We start from the raw sequence: 16,383 nt of genomic DNA on the forward strand, positions 1-16,383 counted from the left end.
AGTAGAGACCAAAAAGTACCACAGAATCATAAACAAGCTCTTTTCATTTATAACCTTCATCCATCTTACATGTCTTGATCACATTGGGTAACAACTTTAGTTAAAGATCATGTCATCCATTCTTTTGATTCATTTGAAATGCCGCCATTTCAGGAACTAGTCAATCATGCAAAAAATAAGAATCTTACTCTTCTTCATCAAGATAATCAAATTCAAAATTTAAGAATGATGTTAAAGTGCACTCGTGCTGATTGTGGTATAACTAAAACTAAATTCGTTAAAAATCAATAAGTTACATCGATAATATAACATTTATCTATGAAATCTGATTGTGTTAAACAAAGACAAGTTACAGAATGTGTTCCAGAAAGTGAAAGATATGAACCAGCTAAAAATGGTAGAATGATGTTAAAGTGTGTTAGTGCTGAATGTGGTATAACTAAAACTAAATTCGTTAAAAAGAAATCAGGTGGAGCATTATGTGATGTTGGAGACATTCATTCAATTGGTGAAATGGTTCTCAAAGGATTAGCCAACAGTGGAGCTTAACTTGCTCGACAAGGTGCTGCAAAAGCTATCAAATCAGATTACGCAAAAAAGAAAATAAAACAAACAGCAATTAAATATCTCGATCAAGCTCTTGAGAGCTTCACAAATGATTTGAGTAAAAAGATAAGCGGTCGTAGTAACATTGATTATTCACAATGGTATCCAATGGAAATCTATGTTTCTTCTGGTGTTTATGATCCAACTAATCCATTTTATAAAGGTGGTGCTGTTGACATTCATAAAATGATTGGAAAGTTACCAAAACCAAAAGGTGGATGGACTCCTTCTCAATATAAATATATGGGACCCTATAATCCACTTGATCAACAATTAGTATATGATAAAAACACTGGGGAAGTCATACAATGGAATGTCAAACCTTATAATAAAGTCGATGAAATTGCTGCTAATCATGATATATGTCATGATATGGGTAAAGACAAAGGTGATTGCGATCGTGAAATAGTTAAATCATTAGATCAAATACCTTATGTAGAGATGCCGAAATGGGAACAAACAGCTCGATTCTTGATTAATAGTAAACAGATATTAGGTCTTAGTGTAAAACAAAATAAGTCAAAAAACGGAAAAAGCCGTCGAGTGAAATGAACTGGCAAGTAAAATTAGCTGATGAATTACATAAACCCATCAAACGTAACCTTACTCGGCGGCGTATAATTGTAAGTCATATTGATGAAATATGGGCTGTAGATTTGGTTGAAATGCAAAAATTTAGTAAATCGAACAAAGGCTATCGATATCTTCTTATGGTCATTGAAAGTCTTTTTATAGGAATACACAATTACTGGTGAACCAGTAGTTTCCATTGTGGTCCTTACAAACAAATGAAATAAATGGTCTAAATTGAACATAACATCATTAAGAACATCATTAAGAACCCCAACCGGCCGGAGGCAAACTAGTTGGCTATTTACAAGCTTCGCTAAGGATCTGAAGACGGGGCTACCGTGAAACAAATCCAGTGGTCAGGGTGGGACTCGAACCCGGGATTACGAGTCCGACACTCTAACCACTCGGCCCCACTGCCTCCTAAGAAGCGTGGTTTGATCACATAATTCAATGTTCAACTAATAACATTAATCTCTGCCTGAACCTTGACAAAAAATGAAGGGTTTATTCTGAGAATATTTAATCACATTTTTTATTCATTCGCATTAATGCTGATTTTGAAGGCATAAGTCCTCCTGTAAGTGTTTTCTTGTGAATGACTTTTACAAAAAGAAAGATTCTCAATATTCATCATCCTGACTTTAATTTCAACAATATTCATTAAGCTCATATAAGCGAGGCTCTGTGGGGGAAAGAACCCAGCCGAGTTTTGAGCCCAAATTGTATCCTCATCCAAATTTTACCAGAATTTCTATTCTAACTGCAGCTAATCATAACTGTAGAATAAAAATGATAGGAGAACGACCGCGATTGTTATAGCGTCGATCAGCGACAGAAAATTGTAGGGCTCTTCAGGAAAAATCGCGACAACAAGAGTCAGCCTCGAATCTTCTGTCAGAGCTTATAGTTACAGGAAATCATTATTTGAAAACAGCGTTTATTTTCCGTTTATTTTAGCTTAGCTACCTTCCATTTAAGCGTTTACACATGCCTCCAAAAAACTCTTAATAGACTGCAGGTTTGCCTTACACATTTTAACACACGGAAATGGCTATTTCCAAATTATCGTTATATCTAGGGGCCAACTTTTCTTGTCAAATTAAGCAATGTTTATTTAACTACAGTTTCCAAGAAAAAAGTTTATTATATCAAAACGAGCGCGTGTTATCTACAAAACTTTATTTAGCGCGCCTTTGTGTGGTGGCTAATTAACACATGACACCAATAATGACTCCTTGCGTTTTCTCCAGTTGTCTTATTTGTGCAGCCAGATTTGATATCCGATTAATTCGCACAAAGAACACAACGTCCCGTTCGGATTGTCGCGCCTCAGTTGGTTTATGATTAGATCAAAATGGTCAAAATTTCAACACTTCTCAAATGGTCCAGCAGCCTCAGTTTGCATGCCTTCGCTCTCCTACAGTAGACTTATGTAGGTGTGGGCCCAGGGGTAGGTATCTAGCACTATTTTTTCGCGCAGATACCTGTTCCCCTACCATTACCTTGCAACCCTAGAAGCCACTACTGACTGGATTTTTACAATAATTATATGATCCGTCGGTCTTGCAATAATTATATGATCCGTCGGCCCTGCTCTTTCAATCCTGACGTACGAATGGCCGGACGGATGAGGAAAACACGTGCGGCAATATTTACCAACTTTTAATAACACTCCGTAGGAGTGAAGGTGATAACAAGAGTATTTTAAAAAGCTTCGAATGACACGAAATGCAAATGTGACCAAACGAAATATTAAAATTATTTAGGCAGTTTGACGTCAAGGAGAATATTAACAAACTCATCAAATTACAGCTTCCCTTTTACCTGTTAGATAAATGCGTGCTCTCTTGAACGGTTCTTCAACAATTTTTTTAACTATTAAGTGGTTTCAAGTTACCGAAAAGAACATCAGTTGTTTCACTTATAGAAGATCGATGAATGTCACTGTTCACTGTACTTGTATCCGTACTTCAGTGATAGGTTAGACAAGAAATGAAGGAATTGATAGCTGTTGGTGTATTTATTGGTTTCGAATTCTCCCTCAATTAGTTCAAACAAATTCATTATCGTTTTCATCTTTTTGAGTCATGTTTTGACCATGTGAAAAAAGGCATCCAGGACACGTCTTTGGAAAATGAAGAATATTGAGCTAAAAACCTTATTTAATCTATCCTTTTGACCACGCATCTAAAGGTACGAATCTTCAACTCCTTAAATGGTCCAAGGAAATCAGTCCAAAAGGGTGCATATCATATTAAGCAGGTTCTCAATTGATAGATGATAAATTTTTCTAAAACATCAGCCAACAGGATTAATTTTCTTTATCTATCACGTTACACTGCGTCAATCGTACTAATATTAGTTAGAAATCGGGTGATTGCGAGGTAAAAATGCAGATACCATTTTTACTTCGCAAGTGAACTCTGCTTTTAACCACGGCTTAGTATGGGGCGTTTTCTTCGAAAGGTATACAGGAAATATTGTTCTGTATTTGTGATAAGTGCTTAAGAGTTACGATATTGTTTTTAATTGCAGTTTATTATCTTAACACTTTTTCCTTCCCACAATTTCAGCAAGCGAAAGTCATCGATGTGCGTGGAAAAACTTCCAGCAGCGGTACAATTGCCTAAAATGATAGATAAATTCTGCAAAATATGCCTGTATCAATTAATAATTGATGACAGGCATAATTAATAATTAATGATTGATGACAGGAACTTGCCGGCTCTATATTGTTAGTGAAGTTCATTGAACAAACATCTTAGCCGCAAGAACCTTCGAACAAACTTTAATTTGGCGGAGCTATCTGCCAAATAAGTTTTAATTTTGTAAATAGCAAGGATATTAGTCATTTTTCTTCAGAAATGCTTGTATTTTACCTTTTCTCGGTATTGGGCTACCGCAGTTTGCCCTCACCCCCCTAAATTAGACTTGTGCTGCTGAGGTTCCGGAGGGTATGGGACCCTGCGTAAGTTTTATTCCCCGAGTTGTCTCCTCCCGTTCCAAATTTGAATCGAATATCCACTATTCTTTTACCATATAACCGTTTGAATTCTTAAAACAATTGAAAGGAAACAATAAGTAAGGAAAATAAGGAAAAATGGGAAAGAAAAAGCACATTAATTTATTGTTAATTTTGTTTTTCTTCTTGGCGTCAAGTTTTGTTAGAAACCGCAGCTCGCTGCACGTGACCAAATAAGCGAGGACTACAGCTTGTTCAAGGCTGAGTGCAAGTGTCTCTTTTATCCTTGAACTGCCGGTTTTACATAAAGATAAAGCTTTGCTCTTGGATATCATTAACAAGACAACGATGGGGGTGACAAGAAGACTATGTTTGAGGACTCTGGAATACACGAAATGCAAATTTGAATAAAATAAACTTTTACATTATTTAGGCCGTTTGACGTCAAGGAAAATATTAACTAACTGATCGAGTCATAATTTCCGTTTCACCTGTTAAATAATTACGTGCTTCCTTCAAACGGTTCTTTAACTCACTTTGTGAATCATTTGGTGGTTTCCAAATTCACGTTACCGCATGGTAAACTCCGCTTATAGCCAAGGCCAAGTATGCAGCTATACAGGAACTATTTTTATGTATTTGTGGTAACATGTTCTGTGGCAGATGCTTCAAACGGTATGTTAAGAGGCAGTGACTGTAAATATCGAGAATTGCTGGCCAGGCTAAAACAATCGAAAATTCTGATAATTTGCCTGGAAAACTCCTTTAGGGAGATATATTCAAAACAAAGATTTCAAAGTTTGAAAAATAAAATGTGTCCGAGGAAATAGGGAAAAACGAAAATTCGGGTTTTTACCTAATTAATTATGCAAAAAATACAATAAAATTGGGTAGCTTTTAGCGTGCTAGTACTAAAGGAGGATGTTTCGTAAGAAATCGGAAGTATTTTTACTTCAAAGTGTAATTAATGTGACTTTTATATGTGGCATTTTAAGGAGTTTGGTTTAATTTTAAAATTTACATGATTTTTTAACTAAGTGCTGTCAAATGCTTGTTCCAAAAAAGCGAAAAATCGACCAGCTTCAAACCTTCAAAACGTGTCTTGGTATGTGTGGCATCATGTCAAACTACATGCTGGCACAAAGTTTGGTCCTTCTACTAAAATAATGTGTAGTAAAAAATTTGGCTAAGTCAGAAACGTGCCGGCAAAACATAAAGCTTTGCGACACACTGTGGCCAGAGGTTACGAATTTGCATGATGCAAATCAGTAGTAGAAATCGTACCGCCTAACGGTTCTGGTGTAGGAAGGGTTCTTTTGACGGCTTCAACATAAAATGTACAAGAATAATGACCAGTATTTAATAGCATTTAATTCTTTTTCAAGCCAATGAGGTTTTCGTTTTTTATCTCGATACTGTCTTGAGAAAAAGCAAAATGTTTTAATTGCGTGACAATTGTCACGTTGGATTAAAGGTGAAGTTGCCGAGTAAAGCGGACACGATCCTTTATTTCGTCAAAACTCCATTCTAAAGCATCCAGTCTTATATATCTCGTTTTAAATTATTTGTATAAAGTCTTTAATGAGTCTTTATCGAACAACATCTCGCCGGCCTGATCCTGTTTGACTTCAGGCTGACTGCCAAGTGCGGTTCGAAGGGGACTTTTTCATTTCCGGTTTGCGCCTTTAATACGGGGACCGCGGAGCTATGGGGTTGAGTGGGCTGTAGCCCTACCAAGAACAATTTATTATTATCATTATTATTTATTTCAATCTTTGTAATTAAAAAAAAGTTGACACATTTTTCCAAGGACTGAAACGCGTTTCCGGTGATTTCAGAAGCTATGATTTCAGATCATGCTACATTATAGCTAGAAACTGGAAAGAGAATATAACGTAAAGTTTACCATTTGTTCATCCAAAGAGATGCATTTGCCGGGGCCTTTATCAAATGTCTGCCACACCCTCATTCCACCAGGATAAAATCTGAAATTGTTCAGTAAACTGATGTCATTAATCTTCTTTTGCGTGGGGGGAAAGTTTCGCGTTCCCCAAGACTGTCTAACACTAGTCACTTCACGAATCCCAGAACTTGCACAACAAGCCCCCCCCCCTCCCCCCAAGAAGAGAAGCAAAGCTACAGAATGATATCGTTTTCTTTTATGCTCTGTGAAAAACCTCGCACGTGTTTACCTTTAAGAAAAAGACCGTGATTACGTCATAGAGAATTATCGCCCAGACTGCAACACGGTATAATTGTTACCGTGACATAAGTCCTTTTTATCAATTTTTGTGACAGAAATGTGGCCCTTTTTCCGAAAAAGATAAGAGTAAATGGAATAAAAAATAGTTGGGATGTTATCTTAGGTGAAAAACTACACAGCAGAAGCTTGCGGTGTTGCGTGACTGTTTACTCGCACAACATTTTTCAAGATATGCAAGATATTTCAAAAGAAATATTATCGCAGTTGCAGAAAACGTAGCTATTTAACTAAGAATAATGTCGATGATAAACACCTAGTCAACAAAAATGGTGAAATATACAGCGGCCCTTATCTATAGTTAGGTGTAGGTAGTGCTGTTGAAATAGCGAGCCAACAATAACAAAGTCTTTTGCAATTCAAATTAACAGAAAATTTCGTATCTACACATCAATTTACAGCCCTCTTCAGCAATGTCTATGGATTTTTTATTGTATAATTTCATATCATTTCCATATCAAATAATTGTTTTAACCATCTTTGACTATCTTCTTTACTTCGTAGCTCTCAAGTACGATTTCTAGAACTGATTTGTATCATGCAAATTCATGACCTTGGCCACATTGCGTCGTAAACTCTTGTATTTTGCCGGCACTTTTCCGCATTACCCAAATCTTTTGTCTCATATTGCTTTAGTATAAGGACCAAACTTTGTGCCAGCATGCATTTTGACATGATTTCTCACATACCAAGACGCGTTTTGAAGGCTTGAAGTTGCTCGAATTTTCGCTTTTTGCAACAAGTGTTTGAGAGTACTTTGTTAAAAATCTTGTAATTTTTAAAATTAAACCAAAGCTCCTAAAAGTGCCATAAATAAAAATCAATTGAATTATATTTTCAAGTAAAAACATCTCCGATTTCATACGAAACATCCTCCTTCAGTACTAGCACACTAAAGTTGCTCAATTTTACTGCATTTTTTGCATAATTAATTAGGTAAAAACCCGAATTTTCGTTTTTCCCCATTTTCTCGGAAACATTTGATTTTTCAGACTTTGAAATATTTTTTTCTCATATATCTCCCTAAAAGGTTTTTCCAGGAAAATTATCAGAATTTTCGATTTTTCAGCCTGGCCAGCGATTCTCGATATTTTCGGTCATGGGCTCTTAAGTGTGCAAGAATTCTTAAGCAAGTGCTTACAAGTTGCGAAACTTTTTTCGGAATTGTAGTTTGTTATTTTAACACTTTCTTTTTCTCTTCAATTTCAACAAACAGAAGTTATCGATGTGAGTGGAAAGACATTCAGTCGCGGTACCGAGAGAGGACTGGCCTATGCCAACTTCAAGGCTCACAAGTTTTCGTACCTGAACATCACCAGCATTGCTTCAGATTATGTTATGGAAGCCATTGAGTGTGGACTGGCTTGTGTCAATATACCTTCATGCTTCTCCTTCAACCTGGCTACTCTTCAAGATATCATTGGCAAAATGCTTTGTGAATTACTTCCTTCGGACATCTACAACAACTCAGACAGGTTTGTTTCCAGTCAGAGTCACCACCACTTTAGTATCATGGTAAGTTCGAAATCGCAATATTCTAAACAAAAATTTTAGAAAGTAAGATTGCCTCTACGTAAAATAAATTTTCTATGCATAGCCTTTTAAGAGACTTCTACTATCAACGAGAGGGACTTTTCCTGTCAATATCAGTCTTGACTTGGACGATCAATTTTGGACCACTGTAACATTTGGAACTTTTCTGTCCATGTGCCTCAAATACTTTTCAGATCGTGTTCAAATGGTGTAAATTAGGTGATGCAAGAACTCTATTATCAAGAAAATCTTTCCGATTTTTGAGGAGGCCCTTAGTTGAGAAGAAACAAAGAGAAAAAGCGGGGACAATTCGTTTTTGGTTATGTTGAGAGCAATGTTAGAAATATAGTATCACTCGATAGGAATTGTTCTCCTCCCAGAAACTTTTTATTAATTGTTTTTCTTCTTTTCTGTGCCGTGGCCGCTAATCTGTATAAATGGAAAAAACAAACAAACAAACAAATGTGTGCCATTCGAATTTTTTTGGTCACTTTTGTTAATCCCCTTTCACTCCCATTCTATGCATGTGTGGCTTTCACTACGCTGTAGCTTTCTCCTTTACCCGTTTAGTCTCCATGCATCAGTTGGCCGTGTCAGAACAATGGGACATGCACTGCACAGTACGAGAAGAACAGCTATGTGTGTGTTTGCGGGAAAGGATACACCGGGAAACATTGCGAAATGGGTAAGAAATCGTAGACTTTATCAGCTAAGACCGGAATTTCATGTGCACAGTCTTGGCATTCAATATTTAGTTATGTAACTTCAAAACGTTACTAGTATAGCAGAGAAGACGATTGGAACGCACAGGAGAAATCACGGTTTAATTGAATGAGGTACGTAATCAAAATTACAAGCGAAAATAAAGAGATTGGTGTGAAATCACAGAAAAAAAGGGCGAAGTAGAGGTTGAAGATTGTGCAGTTATGATTGATGGTTGTAGCTGAGTTTGTGTTGCTGAATTTATGTGGCTGAATTTTTGTGGTTTGAACCAAAAGAAAATACAGCAGAAACCAAACTAAGAAAATGTCCCTGAGAAATGTAACACTAACCTAATTAACAACGAAGCGGTCATAAAGTGAACTGAAAGCAAGAAATAAATCTATGTGGTACCAAAAAGGGAAATATCTTAAAGGTAAAATAAGGAAAGAGTTACTTCGGTGTAGCTCCTAATGATTGTAGGTAACTCGCCGATAGCAGATGATTTGTGAATAGCAGACAAAATTTGGCAGTATCAACAGCAACTTATAGCGAGGAAATATGAAATGCAATATCTAGTATATGTGCTTAAGTGAAATTGATTGAAATAAGAAACTTATTAAGTGATTATCATTAACCAACGAAGAAATAATAGACTAGAACAAACATAGCAGAAAGGTACACGTGCTACCTGTTCCGAATCTAACAAGTACATCGCCCTGAACAATTCACAGAGTAATACTTAGTATTCATGGCAAGATTATTTGCAGAATTTAATTCAAGCTGTTACCAATTGTCTTAATTTATCGATTCATATTACTGAATCAAATCCAACTTACTCTCCCGTTACTGTTGTTGAACCAAAGAATGCAGATGGACTAAATATTGACAATGGGCACTTGGATGAAATTCATTGTGTTTCCACAGAAGAAGGTAGAACTTTGGAGTTAACAAAAACAGCAAATGTGCTTAAAATGCAGATGAAAACAATCCAGTTAATAACAGTAAGAAACATAAAGCTTACAAAGAAGTCTACACGAGGGGATACATGAAAAAGAGGAGAGCTGATGAGATGTTTAAAAAAAGTGAGAATGGCAAAATGCTGCAAAGCAGCTGCATTAATGGCGAAACAGCTGGGGACAAGAAAACCAGGCTGCCAGAAAAAGAAAACTGATTCCAGAACATTTCAGAGAAGCTGAGCAACGCTCCTTAAGAAAACAAATAGCGGTAAACCCAGAACGCATAAGGGAAATTAACAAACAGACCATAACAAAACCAAAAACAAACAACCCAGAGTGCATAAAGAAAACAGTATATGACTCCGTGCACGCCTAGTCATGCATTTAAAGGTACTGCATGCTGGCCACCTTAGACCTTTAAGGATGGGGGAGACAGATCATATCTTCTTTAATTGTTACTGACGCGACACGCAAAATTCTGAAAGACGTGAATCGTTTTAGACTCAGTACTGTTGCTCCAGTCGTGAGAACAGCAAAATCGCTTGCCCAAGATCAGGGAGTTGATTATTATTGTAAGATTTTGTCTGTCAAAGACATTATTGATTCCATTCATCTGTCCTAAGCGCAGTATGCAGTTGGATGCTGTCGAAGCGACGTGGTTATTATAGGCCGAACTTCTAAGTCCTTCACTGATGCAAGAGTGTAACATTCTTCGAGTAACATTTGGCGAAAGTTTGTCACTTTGGAGTTCATACTACCATATACATACATACCATACTTTGGAGTTCATACTAGCTAAGTTTTATCAAGGATTATAAGGGGCTGATTTCTGAAAGCCAAATTACTAATTTTTCATAAATCCTCACTAAGTTAAACAGTTGTATTTGGCTGATCTTTAAAAAGAAAAAATTTGGATTCAAACAAACTGTGGGCGTGTAATGATAGATTATTGCTCCAAACACGACACAGAGTTATCTTTGGTGCATCTCTACACATCTCTTCATTATTCGGCTCCTTCTTCCAGGAGATATCGCTGACCGACTGTTTTAAACTGAGTTGTGCTTGAAGTTTTCCAATTAGACTCTTCAGCTGCTGTTTGTCTCTCAAGATTTCAAATTGAAAATTTACTCTGAGGAAGGTAAGAAAACAACTTTATGTGGTCTTTGAGGAAGATAGAGCTGTAGGTCGGTCATTTACGTCACTTATCGACGGCAAATTACACGAGAAATATATATCATATGCAGTGACAAATCTCAGATTCAATCTTAAAAATTGCCGAGTGCCCAAAAATAGGAAGAGGCAAAACCGAAAGCGCTCGTTTTTCTTATTTCTAAGTAAGTAAGTAAGTAAGAACTTTATAGAAGTGTTAATAACTCTAGCGAAGGTGTAGTCTGATCGTCCGGGTGAGTGTAGTCCTGAGAAGGACTGTTGTCGGTGGCAGTGACTGACGTTTCGACAACCTGTGCGGAAGTCATCATCAGAATCAAGTGAATGATTGTTGTCAGTAGAATGTTCTTATTCCAGTTCGTGTGAAATGATCGGTTGGTTTTGCCGTGATGTTATTGGCTGTAAGACTCAAGTGACGTAAGTCGGTCGTGATTGGTCTGTTTCGGTCTGTCGGTAAAGTTAGGTTGTTCTTTTTCGGTTGTTTGTGATGTTTATGTCGTGAATGAGTCGTTTGTATGGGGCGGGTAGTTGTTGACATCTGTTTGGGGGAGTCTGTTCTAAGTTAGTAAACCAACTTTCCAGAGTCAGTCGTTGAAAATAGTCAGTGCTGTAGGTTAGGCATTGCGCAGAGTCCCAGTCAATGTTGTGGTGTTGTGGTTGGTAAGTCGATGGTGTTCAGCAATGTGATTGCTGACATCACCTTTCCTCGTCGCCCGTCTGTGTTCAGTCAGTCTTGTTGTGAGGTTTCTGCCAGTCTCACCGATGTAGGAGGCTTGGCAGTCGGAACAATTGATCTTATAAATCGTTCCCTGTCTATTCCTCGGTTCGTCTTTGTCTTTAACGTTGGTTAGTAACTGACGTAGTGTGGTGATGGGTTTGTGGGCGACGCGGATATTGAAGGGTAGTAAGATCCGCGAGATGTTTTCAGACATGCTTTTTATGTACGGTATGGTTGCTGTAGTCGTAGGGGTTGCGGTGTCGTTTGTTTCGGTAGTGGTAGTGGGTCTGGTACCAGAGAAGTCGACTGAAAATGGCAAACTTCCTTTTCTAGACTGCCTGGTAAGCCACAACGACAACTCATTACGAACGACAGTTTACAGGAAACCGACACACACCGACAGATTACTAGACGAGTCATCCTACAACCCTACATCACACAAAGCCACAACTATCAGAACTCTAACACGACGCGCACAACTAGTATGTGACTCGACAGACAGCTTATCCGACGAGAACAAATACCTTCACCGTGTTTTTACGAAGAACAACTACAACAAAGACTTCATCCGACGAAACACTCACCGACCCACTACCACTACCGAAACAAACGACACCGCAACCCCTACGACTACAGCAACCATACCGTACATAAAAGGCATGTCTGAAAACATCTCGCGGATCTTACTACCCTTCAATATCCGCGTCGCCCACAAACCCATCACCACACTACGTCAGTTACTAACCAACGTTAAAGACAAAGACGAACCGAGGAACAGACAGGGAACGATTTATAAGATCAATTGTTCCGACTGCCAAGCCTCCTACATCGGTGAGACTGGCAGAAACCTCACAACAAGACTGACTGAACACAGACGGGCGACGAGGAAAGGTGATGTCAGCAATCACATTGCTGAACACCATCGACTTACCAACCACAACATTGACTGGGACTCTGCGCAATGCCTAACCTACAGCACTGACTATTTTCAACGACTGACTCTGGAAAGTTGGTTTACTAACTTAGAACAGACTCCCCTAAACAGATGTCAACAACTACCCGCCCCATACAAACGACTCATTCACGACATAAACATCACAAACAACCGAAAAAGAACAACCTAACTTTACCGACAGACCGAAACAGACCAATCACGACCGACTTACGTCACTTGAGTCTTACAGCCAATAACATCACGGCAAAACCAACCGATCATTTCACACGAACTGGAATAAGAACATTCTACTGACAACAATCATTCACTTGACTCTGATGATGACTTCCGCACAGGTTGTCGAAACGTCAGTCACTGCCACCGACAACAGTCCTTCTCAGGACTACACTCACCCGGACGATCAGACTACACCTTCACATGTTACCCCCGGGTTCAAACCATTTACTGCAATAACTCTAGCGTAAGAAATACACTAATGGGGGACACCTAACTGCAATTACCTAACCAATTGTAAATTTTATGCTAAAAAAAGAAAATCTTAGCAATTGAGTCATAGGTTGTCAATTATTACATAAAAAACAGTCTCTACAGGTTCTGTCGAGCAGACTTGTGAATTTGAACAGTTTGATACGCATTTTGAAGATGCCCGAAGATTCAGACGATCGAATATATGCATCTAATTTGGACAAAATAACAGGGCCTAAGTAGGTAAGGATGTGTTTCCCATAAGGAACAGTCCGAAATCTAGGAAGGACGAAGTCATGATTTCGAAGAAAATAAAGAGAGTTGGCAACGACGAATAAGTCCGCAACATCGCCCAGAATTCAGTGACATATTTGGAACTTACATTGAAACGCTGGCGCTCAATTTAAAAACTAATTAGAAATGATTGTCAAACAATAAAGGAAAAGGGCTGAAAATGTCGAGGAAGGCTTACGTTCTATTCGTTTACCGATAAACTACTTTTCAAATCCTACTTTTACCATATGGCTTTTAAAGAAGAAAGTTCAATTGAACAATGTATCATTCTCACTTTGCTCTTGCGCTTTCAGGAGAGGTCGCAAATTTGCTTTGAAAACTGACTATGTTAGCATCTTGATTGTATGAGAAGTCGATCTCAGCGCACTTTCAGGCGTAATTTATCTTCACCCAATTGCTAGATTTCTCTTTTACCATACGGTTATTTTTATTTGAAATTCTAGAAAGCGCCATAGAAATTTTTAAGGGATTTCAAACTCTGGAACTGAGTAGTCGCAAAATGCGACAAAAAGATACGTTTCCTAATAGTAAACAGGGCGAACAAAGTGTTTAGGTATAATTAGGCGATGACTTGGAAACGCTAATCGGTATGCGTTTTCTTGCCTCTTTAAGTCGTTAGTAACACCTATACTCGAATATGCTGCCTCCGTCTGGAGCCCCCAACAAAAAAAGAATATCGAATCCTTGGAAAAAGTCCAAAGAAGGCCAAGGTTGGTGTTAAAGGAAAGGGGCCGAGAAATGAGCTATGAAGAATGCTGCAGCTTCTTTAATTGGCAAACTTTGGAGAAACGTAAAGAGTTTTTATCCAGATCTATTTATTCTACTTTTAAAGCACTGCACCAGCAAGCTCCAATCTATATTCAAGACCTTATCACTCGCTACTCACCTTCTAGATCGCTTCGATCATCCTCCACGCTCAATCTGAATCTTATTAGTTCTAACCTTAAGACTTATGGCCATAGAGCACTCTCAAAATTACCCAACAACATACGCTCATGCGAGAAAGGTAGGTAAAGCCTACACGTGAGCCATGTGGCTCGTCAGGTCGGCACTTAGCTCCGGTTGCCGAAGCATGAAGCGACTAGGAGTATTTTAGTCTCTAAAACCAATTAGTCGTATCTTTAATTCACACATCACTTTAATTACGTTACTTACGCAGCAACTATCCTTTTAATCGTCGGTGGAGCAAACTACGGACGCGTAGAAGTTTATTACAACGGGACGTGGGGCACAGTGTGTGATGATGCTTGGGATGTCAAGGACGCCAATGTGGTTTGTCGACAGCTTGGCTTTTCTAATGCATCACAGGCTCCTCATCTTGCTTTGTACGGTCAGGGGTCTGGACCAATCTGGATGGATGATGTCAACTGCACAGGAGGAGAGGCAATGTTGTCTGATTGTCAGTTCCAAGGCTGGGGAAGCCATAACTGTAACCATGGTGAGGATGCAGGTGTGGTTTGTAACAAATAGCTCGCTCGCAAATATTCTCGTGATATTGCAATCCACGACCTTACTGCAAAATGCTCACATTGACATTACAGCGACTTAGCGGCTTTAACTCTCTTGGCGGAACACGATCACAATAAAATGTAGTATCAGGTATTACCGTCAGAAAGGCGAATTAAGAAAGCACTTAGTTTATTTTAACTTGTGAATTCATCACGTAAAAATATAACTTGATTAAAATCAATCGGTATAAGAAATGTGGTATGACGGAATGAATAAAAAATAAATGAATAAAGAGAAAACAAAAACAGAAGTTGGGCCCCAATTGTAATGTAGCCCCCAACTCCACATAACATACACTAAAATTATGTAAAAGTACATAGCAGCATGATAGGTAAATAGCAAGAGTTTACAATCTGTTGTAGATCAAAAGTACACTGGAGGACTATAAGTCGTTAGTAGCTAGGCGGGTTTTCAAAGTAATGAATGAATCAATTGCTTTGATACTAGATGGTAACGAGTTTCACTTGAATACGTGTTTCTAAAAACCCTGTGCGCAATCATAACCTCTACCTACTGAAAGATTAACAGCATTTCTGGCCCTTTTTTTTGGAAAATGCAAGCCTAATATGTAAGATCTACACTTAAAGGGAAGATACTGAAAGAAAACTTAGCGTATAAACGTAGGTTAAGCTTTTACATATTATAGGTATTGTGATGTCGGTCCAGTATATTAAATGCTATTTTTTAGCGTACAATTTTTTAGCGTGATTAGTAACTTCCCAAGAAGACTCATTGCGGGCAACAGTGAGACACTACCTGTAGCGAGACAGATTGTAATAGGCAGCGAAGAAGTGTTGGAATAGATCTCATAATGGTGAGCATGGTTATCAGTCTTTTTGCGTGCATGACGATTAGCCTTTTAAATCTTACTTTGAGTGGAAACTACCTTTTTTACTCATGTTACTGGGCCAACAAGGCTAATTGCATCAATAAAAGCGAATGGCAGTTAGTTTTGCCAACTAATGAAGGCCTCTGAAGAAAGTTATTGGATAAGATTAAAACTAAGCTTCTTCTTATAGTTTTAACTTTGAAAGGTTAAAGCAGAGTTGTATGTTGTTCACTTATTTCAGTTCGGTAAAAAAGTTGCTGTATGTGTTATCATAAAGACAATTAAATGTGACTGTGGACCATTTCTGTCGTAGTTCCATGTTTGAAATCGCAAATTTTTTTCTTGGCAGACACCTTGATGAAGTGATACTTCAAACTTTAGCCGAAAAGTGGCTACCAATGAAGGCTGAATAAATTATAAGTTACCCTGATGGCGCTTAGTTACTTCGACCAGCTTTCATTACTCGCTGGTTGCCGGTTTGTTTGCTCGATTTGAGAGGCGCCATTTGGGCTTTATTTGTGTTACTACGGAAGCAGACAGAAAGATTCCTCTATTTTTTCTTTCTTTAAAGGCTGATAGTTTCGAAAGAAACTGTTTGGGGCTGCGTCGGTGGGGGTAACAAAACAATTTGGATATATCAACAAAGTTGAAATGGTAAATTTCTTTCTTTGTTTTGTTAAAACGCTGCAGTATTTCTTGAAAATATGCATAGAACTGGAATTTGTCATCTAAAGAGAGTTCACCTCAGTTTCGAAAGAAACTGTTTGGGGCTGCGTCGGTGGGGGTAACGAAATAATTTGTATATATCAACAAAGTTGAAATGAAACAACAACAAACATATGAAACATATGTAT

The 16,383-nt window shown here is 38.1% G+C and overlaps 1 protein-coding gene across 1 annotated transcript; it reads left to right on the forward strand.

Moving 5' to 3' along the window:
• The first annotated feature begins 4,453 nt into the window (after positions 1–4,453).
• Positions 4,454–15,830, forward strand: LOC148738069 (scavenger receptor cysteine-rich domain-containing protein DMBT1-like). The gene is made up of 4 exons (XM_088749981.1): positions 4,454–4,816; positions 7,618–7,916; positions 8,505–8,619; positions 14,351–15,830. Exons 1-4 carry the CDS (start codon positions 4,750–4,752, stop codon positions 14,659–14,661), a joined length of 792 nt encoding a protein of 263 aa, XP_088606107.1. The 5' UTR covers positions 4,454–4,749; the 3' UTR covers positions 14,662–15,830.
• Positions 15,831–16,383: the final 553 nt, after the last annotated feature.

Source organism: Stylophora pistillata, chromosome 2, assembly GCF_964205215.1.
Source record: "Stylophora pistillata chromosome 2, jaStyPist1.2, whole genome shotgun sequence".
Lineage (NCBI taxonomy): Eukaryota > Metazoa > Cnidaria > Anthozoa > Scleractinia > Pocilloporidae > Stylophora > Stylophora pistillata.